Source organism: Triturus cristatus, chromosome 1_2 (genome assembly GCF_964204655.1).
Source record: "Triturus cristatus chromosome 1_2, aTriCri1.1, whole genome shotgun sequence".
Lineage (NCBI taxonomy): Eukaryota > Metazoa > Chordata > Amphibia > Caudata > Salamandridae > Triturus > Triturus cristatus.
The window spans coordinates 112,268,015-112,288,749 of NC_140580.1; the positions used below are offsets into that span (position 1 = coordinate 112,268,015).

Genomic DNA, 20,735 nt, shown 5'->3' on the forward strand with positions numbered 1-20,735 from the left:
CCAAACTTGGCAGCCAAACTCATGCTCAACCTCCCGCACAAAACTCACATCACAACACACCTCAAGGAGCTCCACTGGCCCCTGATACACAAAGGTACTCATCTCAAACCCCTCACACACATTCAAGGCAATATACAACTTAAGCCCTACCTGCCTGAACAGTTGCATCCCCTGCCACCAATGACTCAGGCACCTTAGCTCTGCATGACTCCTACTCATCCACATCACGGGCACTCCCAGAACCAGACCTGGAGGACGGGCCATCACTTAATAGCTCATAAAGTATGAAACGACCTCCCACTCCACATCAGTGCCTCTTCCTCTCTTCTTGGATTACACAAGAAGCTGAAGATCTGGCTTTTCAATCAACCAACCGACAATGGGGAGGGCTAGGCACATATATCTGTTCACTGCCAGAATACCCTCTCTGGTGATGGTGTGCTTTACAAATACACATAACATAATATAGCATAACAAACAAATGCATTAACCTACAGAGTTATATAGAATACAAGCCAGTAGTTTGCTGGTTACCCACAACCACCAGAGTCAGGCACATTAATCTTCCATGCCATTTTGTGTTGATTAAAACCAGTGAGTACAGTTTACACTGTGAGTCTCTTTTGGACCAATATTCCAATTTCTAGCACTGACACAGTGACCAGCATATTTCCCCTTTAGAGTATGTTGCACATATGGCACTTGTTGATTGTCTAGGGATTTAAAGACAATATTACATGAACATTTTGAGGGGTCTATGGCAAAGACTCCCGAAGACAAATAGTACATTTTTCAAGCACACCATAACAGCAACTGTTAAAACTGAAAAGAAAATTAAAGGACAATTTACTGGAAGATTTGGGAGCTCTCCAAAAGCAGAATTTGGGTAAAACTGTGACGAATGGGCATTTCTTTCGATAAATCTTTTTATTGAGATTTGTTTAAAACAGTAGTAATAATACATGAACTTTGGCAAGGAGGTGTGTGGTTTTCATATGAATGACCACTTCAGTGCATAATTTGAGGCAGAGGTTTCCGGTGCGCAGCACTGGCACTTAATCGTCAACACCAGAGCTTTACCTGAGCACCAATTAAGAACTCATTCATTTATGAATTAACATGAAGTGACTTTCCCAGAATCACAGGATTTTGAGCCCACACCAGACTCCAACCTCGTTCCCCAGCTCTGGGGTCGGCAGCTCTAGCCATTACGCCACATCCTATCACCGCTTTCATGGTTAGTAGTTGGTTGTGTCTTAGGCAGGGCTAACAGGAGAAATGGACTGGTGCAAGCTGCCTCTTGACGAAAGCCCGGCACTTCTTTTTTTCCCCAAATAAACAACTGGAACCTTTCAAATACATTGCAATAGGTCTCTAACTATATAGGCTCATACGGTCCTCTCACGGCTCCTTCGATCCTCCCGTGTCTTGTGAAGGTCTATGATCAGTCAACCACATTGGGAATGTACATTTTAAACATGTTAATCCAAAAGACATGGTCAAAACTGCATCAGCTTTAAAAGATTCTTTTACCGAGGGCGAAGGGGAAAGTGGAGCTCAAATGAGCTTTTAGGAAGGGTTCCAGACAACTGGAGAATGGTTAATTTAAAACCTTCCTTAGACAGTAACATTGGTCAAAGTTACTGATTTTTAAACTACAACAGCACATAAGAGATAGCCTTATGAGCATATTTTTAGGTACAGTTATTAATAAAAGGGACATTCCTAAGCACATTTTGCCAAAAGCATCAACGATAATGAGATCAATAGTGAATCAAATCCTATAAAGGTCTTAATGCAGCTAAATAATGTTTGTCATAAACATAGCATTAGAGGTTGGAGTGCCTGAGAAAGGTAGAGCCTGGCTCCTGTTAGATGCTTCCTGCTCAACCCGACGTCCCTCCTCTTCATTGTAAGCACAAAGTCTAATAAAGCTTTGACTTTTTTCTTTTCACCAGCTGTCTCCCTTTGGAGTGCTATCTGTCTTATACCCTCAATGGGTTCAAAGGAAAACGGACTGGAGATTGCCCCTTGCTTTTTAGGTCTCATCAGGAGACAGCTTTTAGTGTCTGTTGTCCAAGACCAATTGTGGGCAATATCAATACCTAAAATGGGCTTTAGCTCAGCCCATTGTTTGTCATTTGTTGAACTATTCGCCAATCGCATTTGATTACAAACTATTTGACGCCTCTTCTTCTGTTTTTTCGTCTGATGAAGCATAGCTTTTATACCATCCTTTTGATTGGATAACTTGTATTCTTCACAGTTCCATATGAGAAAACTGCTTGTTTTGTTTCCAGTATTCCTGGGTCTTGTCTGCTGCTTCCCCTGAACATCCCTGTCCTCCACGCTTTCCATCTTGCTCTTCCCAAGTTCGTCCACTGCTTCTACATCGCCTCCCTCTCAGGTCTTTTTGTTTTGTTGTTATTTTTTATTTAGGTTGCACCACCTCCCCCCATTATTTCCTTTCTCTACACATTAGAGACAGTCGGTTTTGAAGTGTTTTGTTGAGCTGATTTTTGATGTCAGGCCACTCCTACGTGCAAAATATATGCTCTTTGGCAAACGTTTGATATTTTTCAATTTACCTCTCCAAAAATGGGCACCTGTCATCTGTTCAAAGTAATTTAAAACAAAAAACAAAATGGTGGCTCTATCACAACCTATATCTGTGCATACCTGTTGATGGAAATCATCATCACATAGCATTATGAATCATGCATGTGCATGTGTGTTGAGATGTGCACATGTATTCATCATTGCACTGTTTTTCTGATGCAGCTTATCATCAAAGAATATTTTCCTGTAAAGGATGAAGCGGATTTTAAAGATGGTGTGGGCTGGCAAAGGGACCCCATGGAGTTCTATCAAGATAGGGGTGACGTGATCATATTTCTTCAGGCCCTGGGTGAGACATGCTGCGGAATGTAGGATGCCTTTAAGGGGAGTGAGTTTAGAGTCTAGGGGGCCCTGGAGCAACGTGTTATCACCCTTCATAAGTGAGAGTATGAGGGGTGAATAGAAGTCACTTTCTAGAAATAGCTTCACTTATTTAGTAGAGGGAGATCCTTGATTTTTGACAAAGTATTGTTTGGGGTGTCCAGGGTGAATCCAATTGACTAGGCAGTCAGTGAAAGTTGAGGTTTGAACCCATCAAGGTTTGCGTCAATAAGGCAGCTTTTCACTATTTCTTGCTTGTTGATTTTTGGCAAATAACAGAAATTTGTTTGAGTTGAGATTCAGGAAGGTGCTGGGAATTAATGCCTGGATGAGTTGCAAGCAGTGCTTGAGTTTTTGGATGATTGGAACAGAGGAGACTTTTAAGTCTAGGTGTGTATTGATGGCATATTGGTGAATCTTAATGCTGTTATCTGTGACAGGAATCCCAAGCAGCTCTTTGTAGTGGTTAAAGAGGGAAACGTCCTTTTTAGGTCTCGCCTGACCCAGCGCATGCGCTGGTTTGGCGAGACTTTTTATGAGGGCTCAAAAAAGTGCTACCACTGTAGCCTAGAGCTACAGTGCATGTGCGCGGGCGCGCGCGCCTCACTTTCGCGGCCGCATGGCCGCTTTGATGTTTGATCGCGATCACTTTCACTTTCGCGGCCGCACGGCCGCTTTGATGTTCTCCGTGAGGTGAGCCAGTTGTTTTTTCCTGTTTATTACTTCTATGTAGTAATGGTGGCACCCGTGCGCCGCCATTACTACAGAGCAGTAATAAACAGAAACAAGCATTGGCATAGCCAATAGGTCTCGCTTTTGGGACCTTATAAGTATTTAGTTATGCAACTGTTGCATGGCTAAACACTTATAAGGTCCCAAAAGCGAGACCTATTGGCTATGCCAATGCTTGTTAAGGAAGGCTTTTGAACGAAAAGCCTTTACAGCGAACGTGGCAGCACGACGGCGTCATTACTACACCCATCTTTATGCCGAACCATTTACTGCACTCATGTCAGTACAGGTTCAGGGTAGGGGTTACGTCCTATTGTCAGATTTAGGGCTCAGGGCTCAGGGCTAGGGTGGGGTGGTTTTAAAGCTAAGGGTGTGGGGAGTGGTGTGAGACTGTGAGGAGAAGAGACGGAGAATGGGTGAACTGCACAAGCCCCATATAACCAGAGGGGGAAGCGTTGTGACACCTATCTGTTTTAAAGTACAGAGCTGTCCTAGATGCGGAATATTAGTGTCTCTAGAAGTCCGGCTAGCGGCAGCCCATGAACTTTGGGAAAATAACGTAAACATAAAGGAAGGACTACATGTTGGTTAACTTACTGCAAAAGCACGTTTGGCAGAAAACACTAATCAAAATATTACAACAAAGCTGCAACGATAATTGGCCCATTTCGGAACTTCTAAAAAACAAAAAAGTAAGTGGAAATGGTTACCTGCATACGCATTCGTTTTGAACAATTACTACATATAAAACAATTTGATGTTAAAAAGGTCATTGTAAAAAATGGACACGTTAACATGGCGTTTGTAGTGCCAGTATTTTTATGATACTGTATGTGACAGAGTGTTTTTTGTCTACGATGTAGAAATCGCCGCAAAAATGCCAGTCTCATGTAATAACTGCGTTCTAAAAGGCATTGGTAATCCACATTTCGTTGAAGCGTCATACATTCTGCTAAAGATGGCAGGGGATAGTATGGAACCCTGGGGAACACCACAGAATATAGTGATCTTTAGGGCCTTGGGGATGCCCATGTGAACAAAACTGAAATCAGTTGGAAAGGTAAGAGGAAAACGAGAGTAGAACATTGCCAAGTGAATACAACCATTATGGCATTCTATGAGAAACAGTGGGCATAAAAGAAAAGCAGGCCTAGTGTTGTAGATATGCTGTTGGGTCTCTTGAACCTTTTCACTTGAAGAAGAGGTTGATAGCATTGCACATATCTATGGAGTATGGGATTGGTCGGCCAGGCAGCGCTTGATACAGTGCTTGATTGTCTTGGAGAAGGTTCTGCTTCTGTTGCTGACGTCAATGATGGTATTGGTACAGTTTTTTGCTTTAGCTAATGCATTAAGCTGTCTGCATGTTGTATGGTGGAACTTCCGTATAATAGGGGCATGTGGAGTTTTGTTTTTCTTCCATTTTGTTTCCAGTATGCAGATGAAGTGTTTATTGTCCGCAAGGTCTTTATAACACTAGCACTCAAGGACTTCATTTGCACCTATGTATTCTAGTGGATGCATGTATGTTTAAAGAATATTTTTTTTAAATGTTAAAATTGTTTAGAAAGGTGCTATTGTCAGACGTGGAGTTGGCAGGGTTAAAGAATTGTTTGTTGGTGAAGAAGTCTTTGGAGGATTCTTAGGTTTGGTCTTTTCTTTTGGGTTGACCTCGGTTTGTTGGCAGGATGCTGAGTAGGGAGCTAGGGATGGCAAGGTGCTCAATGTAGGTGTGTCAGAAGGATGAGAAGGTGAAGAGCCAAAGATTATTTAATGAAGTCCTTGTTCTGCCCTGGAGGCCTGTAGATGAGATGGAAGGCAGTAGTCTGATTTGCCGGGAGTGTGAAGTGGCATGAGAGTTGAGTCGAGCCTATGCTGCAGAACCAGGACAATTTATGGATGACAACAAGTCCTCCTCCCTTCTTATGTGTGTGGTCCCCAGTGATGAGGAATGGTGTCTAGGATGGGTGAATTAGACATGTTTCTGTGATGAGGAGGGTATCAAGCTTGCGACAGGTGATGAGGTCTGCGATGTATGGGTCGTGGAGTACTGATTGTTTTGTTTGTTTCTCTGGGAGTGGTAGAAGATGGAGGTATAATGGCCGATGCTAGTTGAAAAGTGCTGCCCGTTCGATCCTTGAACACAGATGGGACAGATATTTTTTTATTTCTGTTTGTATGGCACCTAGCCTAATGATATCTCCTTTTTGTGTTCAAAGGGTTTTCAGTGATTTTCTTTTTAATTTGTGAAATGTTGTGAGCTAGGTCATTAGGGCAAAGGTGTCACGTTTTTTTTTATTAACTACGGTGTTGTTGGATATACAACACTTTTCTCTCAGCTCTCAGTGATGTAACTAGGTGAAAGATCCCATGACATCATTTCTAGCGATGTCACGGGTCAAAGATCATATGATGTCATCATCACCACCACTGAGGCTTGACTTGCACCCACCAAGCTACAGTAAGGTTGAGAGGAATTTATTAGAGAGTCACCGAGACACTTGTTTTCATTTCCTGCTTCAATTGACAAATGAGTGGATGCTGGGAGTTGCAGTCTCAGGGTGGAAACGAAGTGACAGGGTGGCATAGAGTCATGGACAGGGTCAATTGTAACCCCGACCCAAACTAGTGTGCAATAACCTTGCATCCCTCTGAAAGTAAGACCTTTGAAGCCACTCTATGGTTTACAACTGGTATATTAGCATAGAATAAGTATGAGCAATCGTGCACCCAATTGATGTGTGTACAGGTTAAATAAATCAAATGTTACTAAAAACATGACCACGTATTGCTGCGCCGTGGAGGCCCTTTTGCCAGGTGGAGTCAGATTACCTTTCAGTCGCAAATTGCTATATTTAGGTGTTAAACTGATATTAATGAGGTGAAACATTTGCCCACATAGTGTTACCATGTGTAACACTGGCCAAACCGTGAAGTAAAACTGCTTAATGTGCTACGTTATACCACTTTATTTGCCTTTTCTTGCTGCATAATTTAGTTAACCCTATTCCAGAATTTGGTTCACACCTGACACATGATTCCAGTGGTCCTGGTTATGAGGCAAAATCATGTGTAAAGCAAAGAGGAAGTCTTTGAGGCAGATTGTAGTATGGCATGGTGGTACGTGAAGTCTGACTACATGCTGCTATTCATTATGCAGCTTGTATAGTACATAAAGTAAAGGAGAGCATAGGGTATTACCAGGTGTAGATGGTTGTCTCTCCATCGCAGGAGCATGCAGGACATGCGCAGGGGTATGTTAACAAGGGCTTATCGCCACCAGAATGTCACCTTTTTGACAATCTGGTGGCGATAACCCCTTTGCCTTATTTACAAGGCAGCGTTAAGCCACTCAACGTGGCTTAAAGCCGCCTTGTAAATAATTTACCTTTCACACAGCCCTTATCGTAGAAGGGTCGAGCAATGAGTGTTGCAGTGGGCGTTTCTATGCAAAACCCATCGCTTTTTGATGCTGCCCCATACTTACAAGGGTTGTCTCTTCCTTTGAACGTTCAGGTAGAGCTGTTATAGAATGTTGGTTTTTTTGCCAGACAGTGAGGCACAGCTGATATGGCACGACTGGAGGCGTCTATTTCCTTAATACTTAATAAAGTATACGAACCCCACGCTGCCTCAGTCCATCTTTTCAGCTACCCTGTGGGATTGCCAGTAGTTAGACTATCAATCAATCAATCATTGTCATTTGTATAGCGCACTACTCACCCGTAGGGTCTCAAGGCGCTGGTGGGGGGGACGTTACTGCTCGGACAGCCAGGTCTTGAGTTGCTTCCTGAAGGCGAGGTGGTCCTGGGTAGTCAGCATTCCTCCCATAATCTCTTGAGTGTTTGTTTGCCAGTTGTATGCCTTGAAACCCGAGACTGGTGCAGCTTTCCAAGACTTCTACTCCCAGGTTTGATGAATTCTAAAAAGTAGTGCATTTGCATCCACTCTATTAGCACTTCTAGGGGACAGATTTGCCACTTGTTTGGTAAATGGGTTCTAAATATATCAAAGTTCCTGACCCAAAAAATTAACAAGTTAAAGCCTCTTAGTGAAATCAGGATGGGAAGAAAAACCAACAAAGGCGTAGCACACCAAAATCAATGTCCCCAAACCCAACCACTATTTACCAATTATTTGCCGAGTGTCAGACACCAAACACCCTCTCTCGAAGCTAAGCCCCTGATTTGCCAGTTTGTCCAACTCTACACAACAGCCATCACTCTCCGGTGACACCTGAATTCTTTGGTAATAACGAATCACTGTGCGAGGCCGAAAAGTCCATTGGTGACAGTTTTCCTGTCACCCCCTCTCCCCCTAAATCAGTGTCCATCCTGCTTAGTATCTCAAAGGGCCCCCTAAATGCACAGAATTGCCCTCCCTGTCTGCACTTTGATTTCATAAAAGAGCCGAGGTCAATATGTAATTGCCAAATTCATCAGCATTTCTGAGCAGACATAAACCTGAGCACATCATTTCCTAGATGCTTTTAATGCTTTTAGAAGCTTCGCCCAGTTCATGCTGAACTAAAAACCTGACTCCTTGCTGCTCTTCTCAAGTTTGACTTGTATTAGCGCCAAGAGACCAATCACTGGTCATAATGCACTTTGTAAAAATCAATACCATAACATGAAGTGATAAGGTATGCCATGATGACATAACTCCCCAGGAAGTGGAAGCAAAGGATGGCTGGGCTGGGCATGAAATGTGATGGGGAGTAAGGACTCTTAATGCGAGGGAGGGCCTTACTCTAATGGGCAGCTTTTAATGTCAGATACTGTGGACCTGATCCACAAAATGGCCTCCTAAACCTATATCCAGTCACACCTAGACACTCTACCACTCAGAAGTGTAGATTTACTAGTTCTGGGCATTCATAGACGTTCCCAGTAATACGCCAGGAAGGCTGGGCAGTTGCAGCCCTCTGGATGCAAACATGGAATGTTGTGGAACGTTTGCTCTTTTCCCAGTGCAGAGTATACGTGCACCTGCTATGCAAAGGCATATACTTTTTCTCCATAGGAAATACATTTTCCCTTGAAAAGACCACTTCCCACACATCCAGGAAGGTAGCGGACGTTTTGCTCCCCTTCGCACCCAGCCATGCCAGGCTCTTGCTGGAGTCTCTGACCGTTTCCAGGGTCATAAAGAGTCAGAGAGGAGTTTGTGAAATCACAAACACACAAGTTATTAGGCATTCGCAAAATCGCAAGCCAAGCCAATGTTCATCCACCAGTTCCTGGCTGCTTACTGCGTAATTGCGTTCGAGCAGTAGCGCCCCCCCCCCTTTCCCCCCCCCCCCCCCCCCAGCGCCTTGAGACCCTCCGGGTGAGCAGTGCGCTATACAAATGCCTATGATTGATTGATTGATTAATTGTAGGCAGTGATGACGTCCTGTTATGCTGTAGTAAAACCATTTAGACCTGCCGGGTTTGTTTACGACTGTAAATTGATTTGCGATTCGGGCTCTGCAAGTTGCAAAATTCAATCGCCAAGGTTGAGACTCTCTGATATCCAGTGAGAAGACAGCAGATGGAGTCACAGGTGGGTTTATTTATGTGCAACGCCCCACTTCCGTGACCTCTGGCCAGCTGCGTTTATAGACCCTTACCTCAGTTCAATTACCCACCTACCCATCAGCACCACATTCTGCTACCATGGATGCCACGCAGGCAGTATGCAGCGCCTAGCAGCACGAGAAACGATCTCTAACCACTGTTAAACAGCTAATGCTACGTATCGTGTGAAATATCACACATTCGATAAAAAGCGGCATTAGAAAACGCATAATTTCACTACAGAAGAAAAGTAGTAAGTGTTTCACTTCGGAAGAGGATGGTTGGCAAAAAAGTGCGAGTACTAAAATAGAACTGGAGCGGAGATTTCAATTTGTCCACCATTCAGCCTCTGGCTGGAGACCAGTTGAAGCTTTAATGTGATTACGAAGCGGCTCTGCTGCAACCTGCAGCGTCGAATGACATTTCGCCTAGTTTACGGGTGGACACTGCAGCCACTTCAACCCGCTCTAGAGCAGTGCAGGGCATATCTGGGACTAAATGGTTCACGGGACACCGGAAATCTCGTTCTGAAAATTCTTATGTAATCTCTGGCCATAATTCCTAAGAAACAATTTAAAAAAAAATATTTAAAAATTCTGCGTAGGGAAGTCGCAGGTAGGGAGATATTGGAGAGACGCAGTGTAAGCAGGGAAAAAGAGCTGAGGGTGTTGGGAGGTATGAGAAGTAGTTCAAGAAGCAGATATAACATCTCAGCACACTGAAGTTTGCAGTAAGACATCTCAGTGGGCTGATGCGCCTAGTGCAGAGATATTTCTGCAAAGATGCTTATGCTCTCTACGAGTCAATGGTTTAAAGTCAGACCGGATGCCATTGGCATTCAACCTTTGAAGTCTCGTTTTGGGATAAAATAAACACCATTGAGTTGGGTACAAATGTAACAAGATTATTTATTCATCCATGACTTGAAATCTGGACGGGCTTTGGGAAGAATCAGCCCCAGGTGAGGCATACCTGATTTAGGAAATTATTATGGATGTCGCGGTGGGGGATGCAATGAGGCATAACATTGGTTTTGGTGCCTTGCCTACCGAAACCTGCATGTTCACGAATTATCTGTGCATTTTCCCACAATAAATATTTGAAATTTGGTATGCTGATATGTGCCTTTGTAAAATTGAAGGAGTACAGGCTTTATCATACCCGGTAAATAACTTGAGGAGGGGGGGGGGGGGGGGCCTTCTGTGTTCAATTTTTAATTCCAACCCCTGTCAAGCCAGGGATTTTGCACAGAGGTCGGGATTTTCAGCCCAGTTGGAAAAAGGGCCCTAACCTTCAATCCCTCTAATGACCATAAACAGAGTACCAATCAGGGGGATGTAATTATAAATGGAGACTCCGCCACAATCAGGTGTCCCCGACAGGCAGAGAGGGCGGGAGCAATGTCAGGCGCCTTTATCCCTGCTGAGGTTGGTAAACTACCCCAGATGTGCCACTAAGTCTATAAATCAATGAAGGCACACGTCTGTCATGGCATCTTACAGGTTTCACGTTTTAAGGCCAGTAAGATAGCTTAGTGTGTTTATGCTCCTCCTGCAGAGACAGATGTGTGTGCGTCGGTGGAGAAGGATGCACGTGTAACACACACTGTGGGAACCTGACTGCTCAACTTAGTACGGTAAAGTCTCTCTGAGCCAGACACATTCCATCTGTGTGAGAACCAGTGCACTGTGGGGACATATTCCCCAATTATGTGTAGGGATTTTACAGCAAGTGTTTGCTAAAATGTGTTAGGACAGAAATATTTACTTTAGCCCTCTGAAAACATCCTCCACTTTCCAAGTGCATATGGAGTTGGACCAAAATACACTTTTCATTGAATATATTGGTCGACCTCGTGAAGATAGACGTGTAAAGTAGCTCAGTGGGTTATGTCTGCCGCATAGACTGGTGTTTAACCTGCACTTTGCTTCTTTCAATCCTGGTGAATAAAACATCGGTTAAGGGAAAACTGCAGGGATCTGTAAGTGAATGATAGATTTAAATCCCACTTAAATCGGTCTGTTGGTTGCGTACTGGCTGCAGAGACACAAGTGTTTTACACATTATAGGTCCTAACATACCTGAAGCACCATGATGTTATCCAGCTTGTGGGATGTGCTACAGATATGATCAATGTGCTGGATAAAGCCGTTTTTATCTTGCCTTTATCATGTGTCCTTGTCACACCAGGTGAATACACTTGCAAATCTTTTGTCCTCTGAAATTGAATTCTTGTTCCTGGGACTAGATCCAGGGAGGATCTTTGCACCCTTTGGGGCTGCTGTTTGCCAGCTGTCTCTATCATGCTTCAGCAGTCTTCCAAATTTGAAAATCTACAGGTACCTACTTTAAATCTCACTCAGCATGTGCCTGAATAACTCATAGAACTCATATTGTAACTGCCAAGTTTTCGTAGCCATCCCATCGTAAGATCCCTCCTGAATGCCTTTCTCTTTTCGCCAACTCGTTGGGAGTTGCATGTGTGTGTGTGGTGGGATGTTGAGGGTGGATACTGCCCAGCGGCAGCACTGGTTGATGTTGCTGCCTGTAGTATCTCCGGCCTGTGCACCAAAGCGCCATAAGAGGTGATAAAGTGTAAATGGAGCGCACTGAAGTCCGACAGTACCTCCCAGTAGAGGGCAAGAGAATTATTAAATGTTTACAAATTTACATCCGCGATCGTGTAACGATGCACCATCACACTGCTTGACAGTGTTCCATGGGTGCACTAGGTAAAAACACAAAGTCAAATATGAAGCCTGTTTAATGGTTTCCTAAGGCCGGTATTGGTGGTCAGGATTTGTATGCTTTAGTTAAAGACGTGTCATGATGAAAGGCAACCATATGGTTTTTCTATGGTGCTTAAAATAAGCATTTAGTCCATTTTTAAGCACTCCTTCATTTGTCAATAAGGCCACCGAGGCACAAAGAGATAAAACAATTTGCCCAAGATCACACAATTAGGTTAAGTGGGGAAAACTCGGTTAGGATTAAACTTTCCTGGTTCTAAAATTGACAATTTAGCCTCTGGGCACAGCTTTGCACTCTGCATGACACTTTTAAGCAGATGGGTGGTGAAGGATGATTCTAAATTAAGTTTTTATTTTATTTCTTTAGATAAGCAGACACAAAAGTGAACCCTTTACAGAGGAGCTGCCCCCGATCTGGTGCATAAAACATGATGATGGAGACCGCTGAATGGTAAAGTCTTTGATGACGCAACCATCTAACCACCTCTCTGCAATGTGTCCCAGGGACCCCACTGTGCTCCAGCTCCTTTCGACCATGTTCCTTCTGCCCCATCTGCAAACCGTCTACCTCCAGATGGCCCACACATCGCACAGTGAGTCTCCTATGCACCTCCTTGAGTAAATATGTAGGTTTAACCCATTCAAGTTTGTGAGCGAAGCCTCCAATGTAAGCGGCACTGCCAGGTGTTTATTCATGAGACCTGGATCTTACCCAGGGCGTTCCCACCGGCTTCAGTTGCTTGATCCTGGGCAAATCGTTTATCTCCTTGCTAAGCTTTGGAGCAGCTGAAAGGCTGAGCCCCAGTATTTTGTACTTTATATAAATACATCATTATATTTAACCACATTCTATGGCAAATACCAAGATTTATCTCACATGTATTGTCACAAAAACTGCTAGAAATAGCAATACGCAGGCATCACAAGGAGAGACGAAGACATTTAATGTGATGGATCGACAGTTTTCAGGAGCTTGGGTTAGTATTGAAGGAGGCTATTCAGTCTAGTGTCTGTGTTGTCCACTGGCTGTGGCACTGGAAGAACTACAAATAAGCCTGCATTCTCACTTGTCTACATTGAGTGGCCATGGAGTAGTACTTTACCCACATGAGCAACATTGTCAGCAGCGCAGCAAGGATGCCATGGGCTCCGCTGCATGCAACAGGGCCCCGTCGACTGCTGTTGTGCTAGTAAAATTCAGAAACAGTGCGGATTCGATGGGCCCCTCAGGTCTGTGCCACTGCACCTGCTGCACCGATTGTAGCAACGCCACTGTACATTATATGCAAACCTTAGAAACTCTTGGAAACACCCTCAGACATTCATACCTGGGTTCTAATGTCATTTATACTGTAAGCAGCTATCCATGAACCAAAGCAGGGAAGTTAGCAGAAACCTGCAATACACCCACAAAAATGCAGCACGAGTAGAAAAAGGCACCCAAATATCTGGCAATCTCACCAAAATCTGGCAATTCTCACCAAAGAGGCTGTTGTACACATGCACCCATCACTCATGCTAGACCGTCCTTACTGCTGCCCGGGCAGCACCTACCATCGGAGTCACAGGTGCTCTGGGACATGTTCCAGAGGTGGCCTAGGAACTCGTCGTAGTCCTCGGTGCGCGGCTCCACGCTGCCCTCGATCTGGCTGAACATGAGCGCCCCCAGGAGACTGTAGACCACCACGGACAGGATCAGGCACAGGTGTGGGAAGGCGGCCCAGAAGACAAGGCGCCACAGCTTCTGCTTCGGCCGCGCGCGCCCCGCCATACTCACGCCTGCAGGCAGGCCGGGCTGAGGAGCGCGTGCAGCGAGTAGGGCTCGCGGGAGAGTGGCGTGGTTCTTCTCCATTTCCACCGCGCAGCAAGAAGCAAGAGTCACACGGTGGGGAGGGCAGCGGAAGAGCACCTACCCCATCCTGGGCTGTTGTGAACTGACAGTGGATCTGTGCGTGGCTCCAGGTCCGTCGACGCGGAACTCAAGTCTCCCCTGCGAAGCTCCTCAGAAGCGCAGAGCCCCGACTGCAGCCTCATCCCAGAGGACGAACAGCCAACTCTCAACTAATCATCATTCAAATGCCCCTGTCAGGTGGTAACACACTGCAGCCAGCCAGGAGAGCGCTCGCTATTGATCGCGCGCAGTAATGTACGCAGATGAGCCACGCTGGGTCTGAGAGAAGCCTCTCTCTTTCCTTGTGCTTCCCACCCCGCGCTCCGCCGTGCTGCCGGAGCGCCTTATGCGGCAGAAACACTCGCTGGAAATGGACCCCAGAGCAGAGTGATGGAAGGATGCTGGAGCGAGATATGTCCCACCTGCCCCCGCTCTTCTCTACCACACCTCCGCGCTGACAGGAGTGTGTTTAAACTGATGAAAAAAGTCACGGTAACTCCATGTAGTAAAGTTGAACTCCTTTAATTAAGAATGAAGGTATATATTGACCCCATCCACAGCCAGTCAGAGAATTAGCTCCAGTGCTTGCTGCCTCCAACTGATCACAACATTGTACCATCCCTTACATTCCAGTGACGAGGCGCTGGTTATAGAGCAGAGCATCATCACATAGTTACAGAAGTTCAAAGTAAGCTTTATTTGTTCTTTGTATAGAAACCATAAAAGCAGAGAACAGCACCAATGACAGTGTGTTGTAGACAGAACAAAAATAATCGAAGCAATCCAAGAATTATCCACAACGAAGTTTATTCTTTTAAGGTTCCTCCGGAGTCCCTCCATCTCTGCTGCCCTGCACCTAACTGGCCAACTGGCAACGGCAAGTCTGTTTGCAACTTGTAACGGCCCTTAGAAGATGCACCCACACAGATAACACAAGCATAGAATACATGTCGCCTTGGATTGTGAAGATCACTGAATTATACTTGGGACCATAGAACCTTAGTAGGCAGGGACTGAGTTATTCTACCACCTTAGTACCCATGAGCCAGGGGCCGAGTAGCCTCCTATAGTGCCTCCTATAGTGTCTCACTTACCCTCCTACTCACTCACAGAGGATCAAGTGATTAGACACCCCAGAACACAACACCAGACCCTCTCAGGAATTGCGGTATCAGAACACACCCTTTCACTCTCACACTCGTACTTGTCCACAATAAGATCTGACAGAGACACGAGAAAAGTTTAAAATATTTATTTTAACTATCATGCTCTAGTATGCAGTATATGTGCCACAATAAGTAAGAAGATGCCTAACACAAATACGGTCAGCATAGTAAGTAATCCATAAATCATTAAAGGAGCTGTCATTATCTAAAGCAGGGTAAACTAATCCCCCCTCCCCTTCTACACAAGCAAAGTGATTATATATCAGAAGATCTCTGGGTGTTTGCAGCAGACCCCGTACCTTAGCATCAGGGCCAGACTGTCTACCGGGCGTTTTGGCATGCTGCCGAGCTGGGGGCTGATTTCGTTGATGGGGACCTCCGTGTGCTGAACGAAATTCGTTTTGCTTTGTTTATTTTGATGCACACGCAGTTCTCCATCAACAAAATTAGCCCCCACCGCAGTGACATCAGCCCCCAGCTCGGCAGCATGCCAAAACGCCCAGTAGGCAGTCCGGCCCTGCTTAGCATGCACAGATGTAGGTTCTACATCTCAGGTGTAGTAGCAAAATCTTCTGTGTATTTGCTTGTCTGTGCATACCTATATGTCAAAGAGTATATGTTCCCAAACAGCAGCTGCATGTGTGTTTTTTTCTCTATGTGCTAGAGCCTGACCAAAACAGAATAACAAGGGGCATTGTTGTATGACCTTATCTATAGTGTTCAGGCTAAAACCCAGGAAAATACAGAACACAACATAACAGCAAGTTCTGTGTGAAAGTACAGAGTGGCATAAAGCAAAGTAAGTGTGTGTAGTAACAAACATGTGCAAAGCAAAGCAAGGACTGCAGCGTGCTCAGGCTAACGTAGGGAAAACGGCAATGGGCATGCATGGGACTTATGACACTTCAACAGGACCCAGGACCCCGCACTGACATCTTTCATTCTCACACATCTTGCCTTGTTTTGGTACGCTGTCATTCTCTTCTGGGCTTCATGAACTTTAGTGCCCTGGTACTTTTGACTTAACCGAGTGGGACATAATCCAGAGCGAGACAGTCCTCACCATAACAAGGAACACGGGGACACTCCTGTAACCATGTGAGGGGTATTATGGTATGTCCACACTTTGTCCTGAACAAAGTGTTCACCCCACACGTTAAAGCTGTTTGCATATCTTCTTTTAGCAAAGGTTAGCCCTCTCAACTGCGCTATTGGATTCAATCAATCAATCAATCAGAACATTTGTAAAGTGCACTACTCACCCGTGAGGGTCTCAATGCGCTGGGGGGGGGATGCTGCTACTGCTCGAATAGCCAGGTCTTGAGTAGTCTCCTGAAGGTTAGTAGGTCCTGGGTCTACCATAGGAGGGTGGGGAGGGTGTTCCAGGTCTTTGCGGCGAGGTGGGAGAACGATCTGCCGCCGGAGGTCGCTCTTCAGATGCGGGGAACGGTGGCGAGGTTGGTGGAGCGGAGCTGGGAGTTGGGGGTATAGAAGGTGAGACGTCTGTTGAGGTATGCCGGTCCAGTGTTGTGGAGTGCCTTGTGTGCGTGGCTGAGGAGCTTGAAGGTGATCCTCTTCTTTACGGGAAGCCAGTGCGGGTTTCTCAGGTGGGGTGTGATGTGGCTGCGGCGAGGGATGTCGAGGATCAAGCGTGCAGAGGGGTTTTGTATGTGTTGTAGTCGTTTCAGGAATTTTGGGGATTGGGGCAAATATAATGCCACATTATGATGTTTAATACTCTTGTTCCTCAAAAATGACTGCATAGTTTCAGACACAAGTTGAACCCCATTATAGGTGATCAATTATTCAAGGTGCCCTTCTAGAGCAAAAATTCTCTCCAAAATTGGATAACCACTTGAGGACAAGTTTCAGCTACAAAATCATAGTATATCCACTTAGAGAAGTAACTAATGACTACAACCAAATATTTAGCACTGTTAGGTAATGCCACAATTGGTCCTGCCAAATCCAAAGCCAATTTACGCCATGGTCCTTGGGGCGATGGTGTGGCAACTAAGGGGGTATCCTTTGAATTCCAATGTTTGTTAGACATAATACACGCCTGACATTCATTGACAAATTTGTCCACATCCATATCAATGTACGGCCACCAAAAATAACACCTAAAGGGTTTTTCATGGACGTAGACCCTAAATGCTCTTTTTGTGCCAACTCCTGAACTTTATATCTCAACTCACTGGGAACTACCATTTTCCCAGCCTTCAGAAGAATGTTAATGTTTTTTTCCGTAGCGAGTCGATCAGCTAATTGGCAAAATACATTTAATTCCCCTTTAAAGTTTTTAACAGGAGGCCATACTTGTTGAGCAATCTGACTTTCTCTAAAATACTGTCCTGTGCACACGCATCATTCCATTCTGATTGGGTTACATTACCACAACACATGTTTACAACATCAGTACTGGCACTCACTTCCAAACATTTCCTCCTCAAATCCTTCTCCTGTTCCTTAATGGAAAGTCTGGACAAACTATCTGCCCGAGTGTTGGTGCTCCTGGTTATGTACATCACATCAAAATTGTACTCTTGTAATTTAGATAAGATCCTGATGAGTCTTGAGGAAGCGGTTGAAGTGCCTTTATCGCCCAACAAGTACATTAAAGGGTTGTGATCAGTACACAAAGTGCACAGCGTGCCCCAAACATAAGTCCTAAACTTCTCAGTAGCCCACACACAAGCAAGTCCATCCCTTTTGATTGTACTATTCTTCCTTTCAGTAGATGACAGAACTCTGGAAGCAAAAGCTACTGTAACTTCTGTATCACCCACTCTTTGACTCAAGACAGCACCCAAACAAACAGCACTTGCATCTACTGTTATGGTGTATTTGTGACTTCTGACATAAGTTTTTAAGGCAGAGCCATTGGACAAAATATTTTTAATGTCCAGAAAAATCTTCTGCTCAACAGTCCCCAAGCAAAATGTCTCCTTTTTTCGTAACATCCTCTTAAGGGTCTCCATGAGAGTTGCATACCGACAAAAAAACCTGAGTAGTAATCTAGCAGCAGAAGCTTTTCATAGAGCTCTAATGAGATCCTCCTTAGGGTTAACCCCTTGGGCCGTGATACAATGTTGCAAAGAGTCCACATTACCTGTTTGAATTTATAGAATAGTAATTCAACACTATTTGACCGCATAAGTATTGTTCTTTTGCATTCTCAAAACAACACAAACTAGCTAAAAGTGGGAGAGCAGCAAGATACTGATCCATTTTCTCCTCAGATGATTGCTTCCTAGAATAAAAAAATGGTTCTAAAACAACACTAGATTCCTCAGAAAAGTGTTGTGCTAATCTTTTTTCAGACCCTACACACATTTCATGCGTCTCCAGCATCCTCCCCCAGTGGTTGAACTTCCGGCAAGTTAGCAAAAAAGTTCTACCCTTCAGTGCCCAAACAATTGTATAAAGTTGCCATTTTCCTGGCAGGGCTATAATCGACTCTATCAATAGCCATCAAGTAATTTTTGAAAACCCGTACCCAATGTTTCCATTCGAATTTCGGTTTCCCAGGAATGTCTACAAAGTGTGTTTTTTTTGGTACATTTTCACCTCCACCACCCGACATTTTAGCTTGTTAGAAACTTGTTCACTTACTACATGCCAAACCGGAGAACAGTGTCTAGCCCAAGAGGAGTGAACCGCCGAAAAGTGGGTACCCTCCCACTGCCCAGGGTGCATGTGCCTCCAGGAGTCCAGTAACCGGCCATCCCCTACAATAACATTCAATATCTTGTGCATAAGTGTGAAATGCGTTGGGTTGACTCGGGACCGATCTAGCCGCGACTGCAGTGTCGTGTTAAAGTTCCCGCCCCAGATGACATATGTGGTGCCTATCTCCTGAATTTTAACCATAACCTAATCAGAGTGTGGGGATCATCAATATTGGGGCCGTAATAATTAGCAAACATCACCTCATGATAGTGAAGCGTCCCCCAGAGCAGACAGAATCTGCCACCGCTATCCACCTCTACGCCACCAGGGGCAAAGGGCACCCCTCGTTTAACTAGGATAGCCACTCCACGGGAATAGCTGGAGTAACACGCAAAGCAGCGGTGTGCAGCCCAACGCGAGGCAAATAGCGGTGTGCCACCGGGGCCGAGATGGGTCTCCTGCAACATAGCTATTTCGATATGATGCCGATCTAAGTACCCAAGCACCTGCCTTTTCTTTCTGGGGTTATTCAAGCCTCGCACATTCCATGTTGCAATCTTCAGTCTATTAAAATCTCGTGTGGTGTCTGCCAAGGTGTACTCTATAAGAACCTGTTTCTATCACTGCATTCAAAAGGACCTTACTGCAGGTAAACAAGCAACTGGTACCCAAACCCCCTCACCAACTCCCACATCGGCAACCCCAACATGCCGTGTACAGAATCCCCCCCACCCCAACATATGTCAATTTCCCACATTGACTGCCCCACAACTTCAAATATTCGGGGGATGCCCACATAGGGAATGCTTGGGCCCACGACCTCCCTCCTCCCGCCTTACTTTCACCCACCCACCGCTCCACCATAAAGTGGGCAGCTGTCGTGGGGCGGCAGGGAGGTGCCGATCAGGACTTCATGCTGGAGACCAAAAGAAACAAGGAAAAGGCAATACATCACCAACTACAGGCCCATCAGTTACAGCGTATTGTCCAGGAGAGTCCCAGGTGGAATCCGGACCCCGAGGAGGCCCTATTCCGGGTCCGGCAGCGGGGAGTTTGATCCAGAACGCCTTTGCGCCCCCGGACCACTGGATGACGCCTGCCGGCTGCGCTTAAGGTACTCCTCCACCTGTTGCAGATTCTGGAAAAAGTGTTGCGTGCCTTTGTGTGTTATCCGTAATCGTGCCGGGTATAGCATAGCGTAAGAAATATCTTGCGCCTGGAGCTTCTTTTTGACTGCGGAGAATTTACGCCTGGCGTCTTGAACTGCTTGGGTGAAGTCGGGGTAGAACGCCAGTACGCCATTCTCGTAGTGAACTTGCTTTTTCTCCCGGGCCAGTCGGAGGACCGCATCCCTGTCCCGATAATTCAAAAAGCGGGCTATCACCGGCCGCTACGAGCCCCCAACGATCTGTGTGCTCTTTCCACTGTTAGGTGCGCCGAAAAGGATTCTCTGCCAAATAATTCCACCACCAGCCACTCAACGAAATGCTCCATACGACCAACATTCGTGGATTCCGCCAGGCCAAGAATTCGGACGTTGTTTCTTCAGGAGCGGGCCTCCAAATCCTCATTTTTGTCCGCAATTATCTTCAAAAGTTTGTCCATTTGCGCCGTGTGCCCCCGGCTGGACGCTGCCCCGTACTCAAGGTTCGAGACTCTGGTCTCAGCTTCCTTTATCTGCTCCTCATGTTGGTCAAGCTTATGCACCACAGTTTCCATACGCTCGTTCATTGTATCGATCTTGGCGCCAATAGATGCAAGACTGTGCTTCATGCCCAGCAGAAGGGCCTTCCAGTCCTCCTCCAGCGCCTCCGAGGGGCCCGACCCAGCACGTTCCTGCGAAGCTGACCTAGGCGCCCTGCACGCTTCAAAGGGCAGCTTGGACTGTTTTGTATCCGTGCGTCCCATCTTTCAAGTCTCCAATCCAGGCAGCACCACAGATGAGATGTCCAGGGGGGCGATCCAACCTAACAATCCCTCCAAGACTGGGTATGCAAATGATCGCCTCCGCGCAAAGCGATTGTTC

At 45.5% G+C, this 20,735-nt stretch overlaps 1 protein-coding gene across 1 annotated transcript in view; it reads right to left on the reverse strand.

The window, feature by feature from the left end:
• The window catches only part of KCNK18 (potassium two pore domain channel subfamily K member 18), a 118,927-nt gene extending 104,928 nt beyond the window's left edge, over nucleotides 1–13,999 (reverse strand). Inside the window, exon 1 of the mRNA XM_085603119.1 lies at nucleotides 13,535–13,999. Coding sequence (XP_085459245.1) covers nucleotides 13,535–13,832 — 298 coding nt within the window. The 5' untranslated portion in view covers nucleotides 13,833–13,999. The remainder of the gene's footprint in view (nucleotides 1–13,534) is intronic.
• Nucleotides 14,000–20,735: the final 6,736 nt, after the last annotated feature.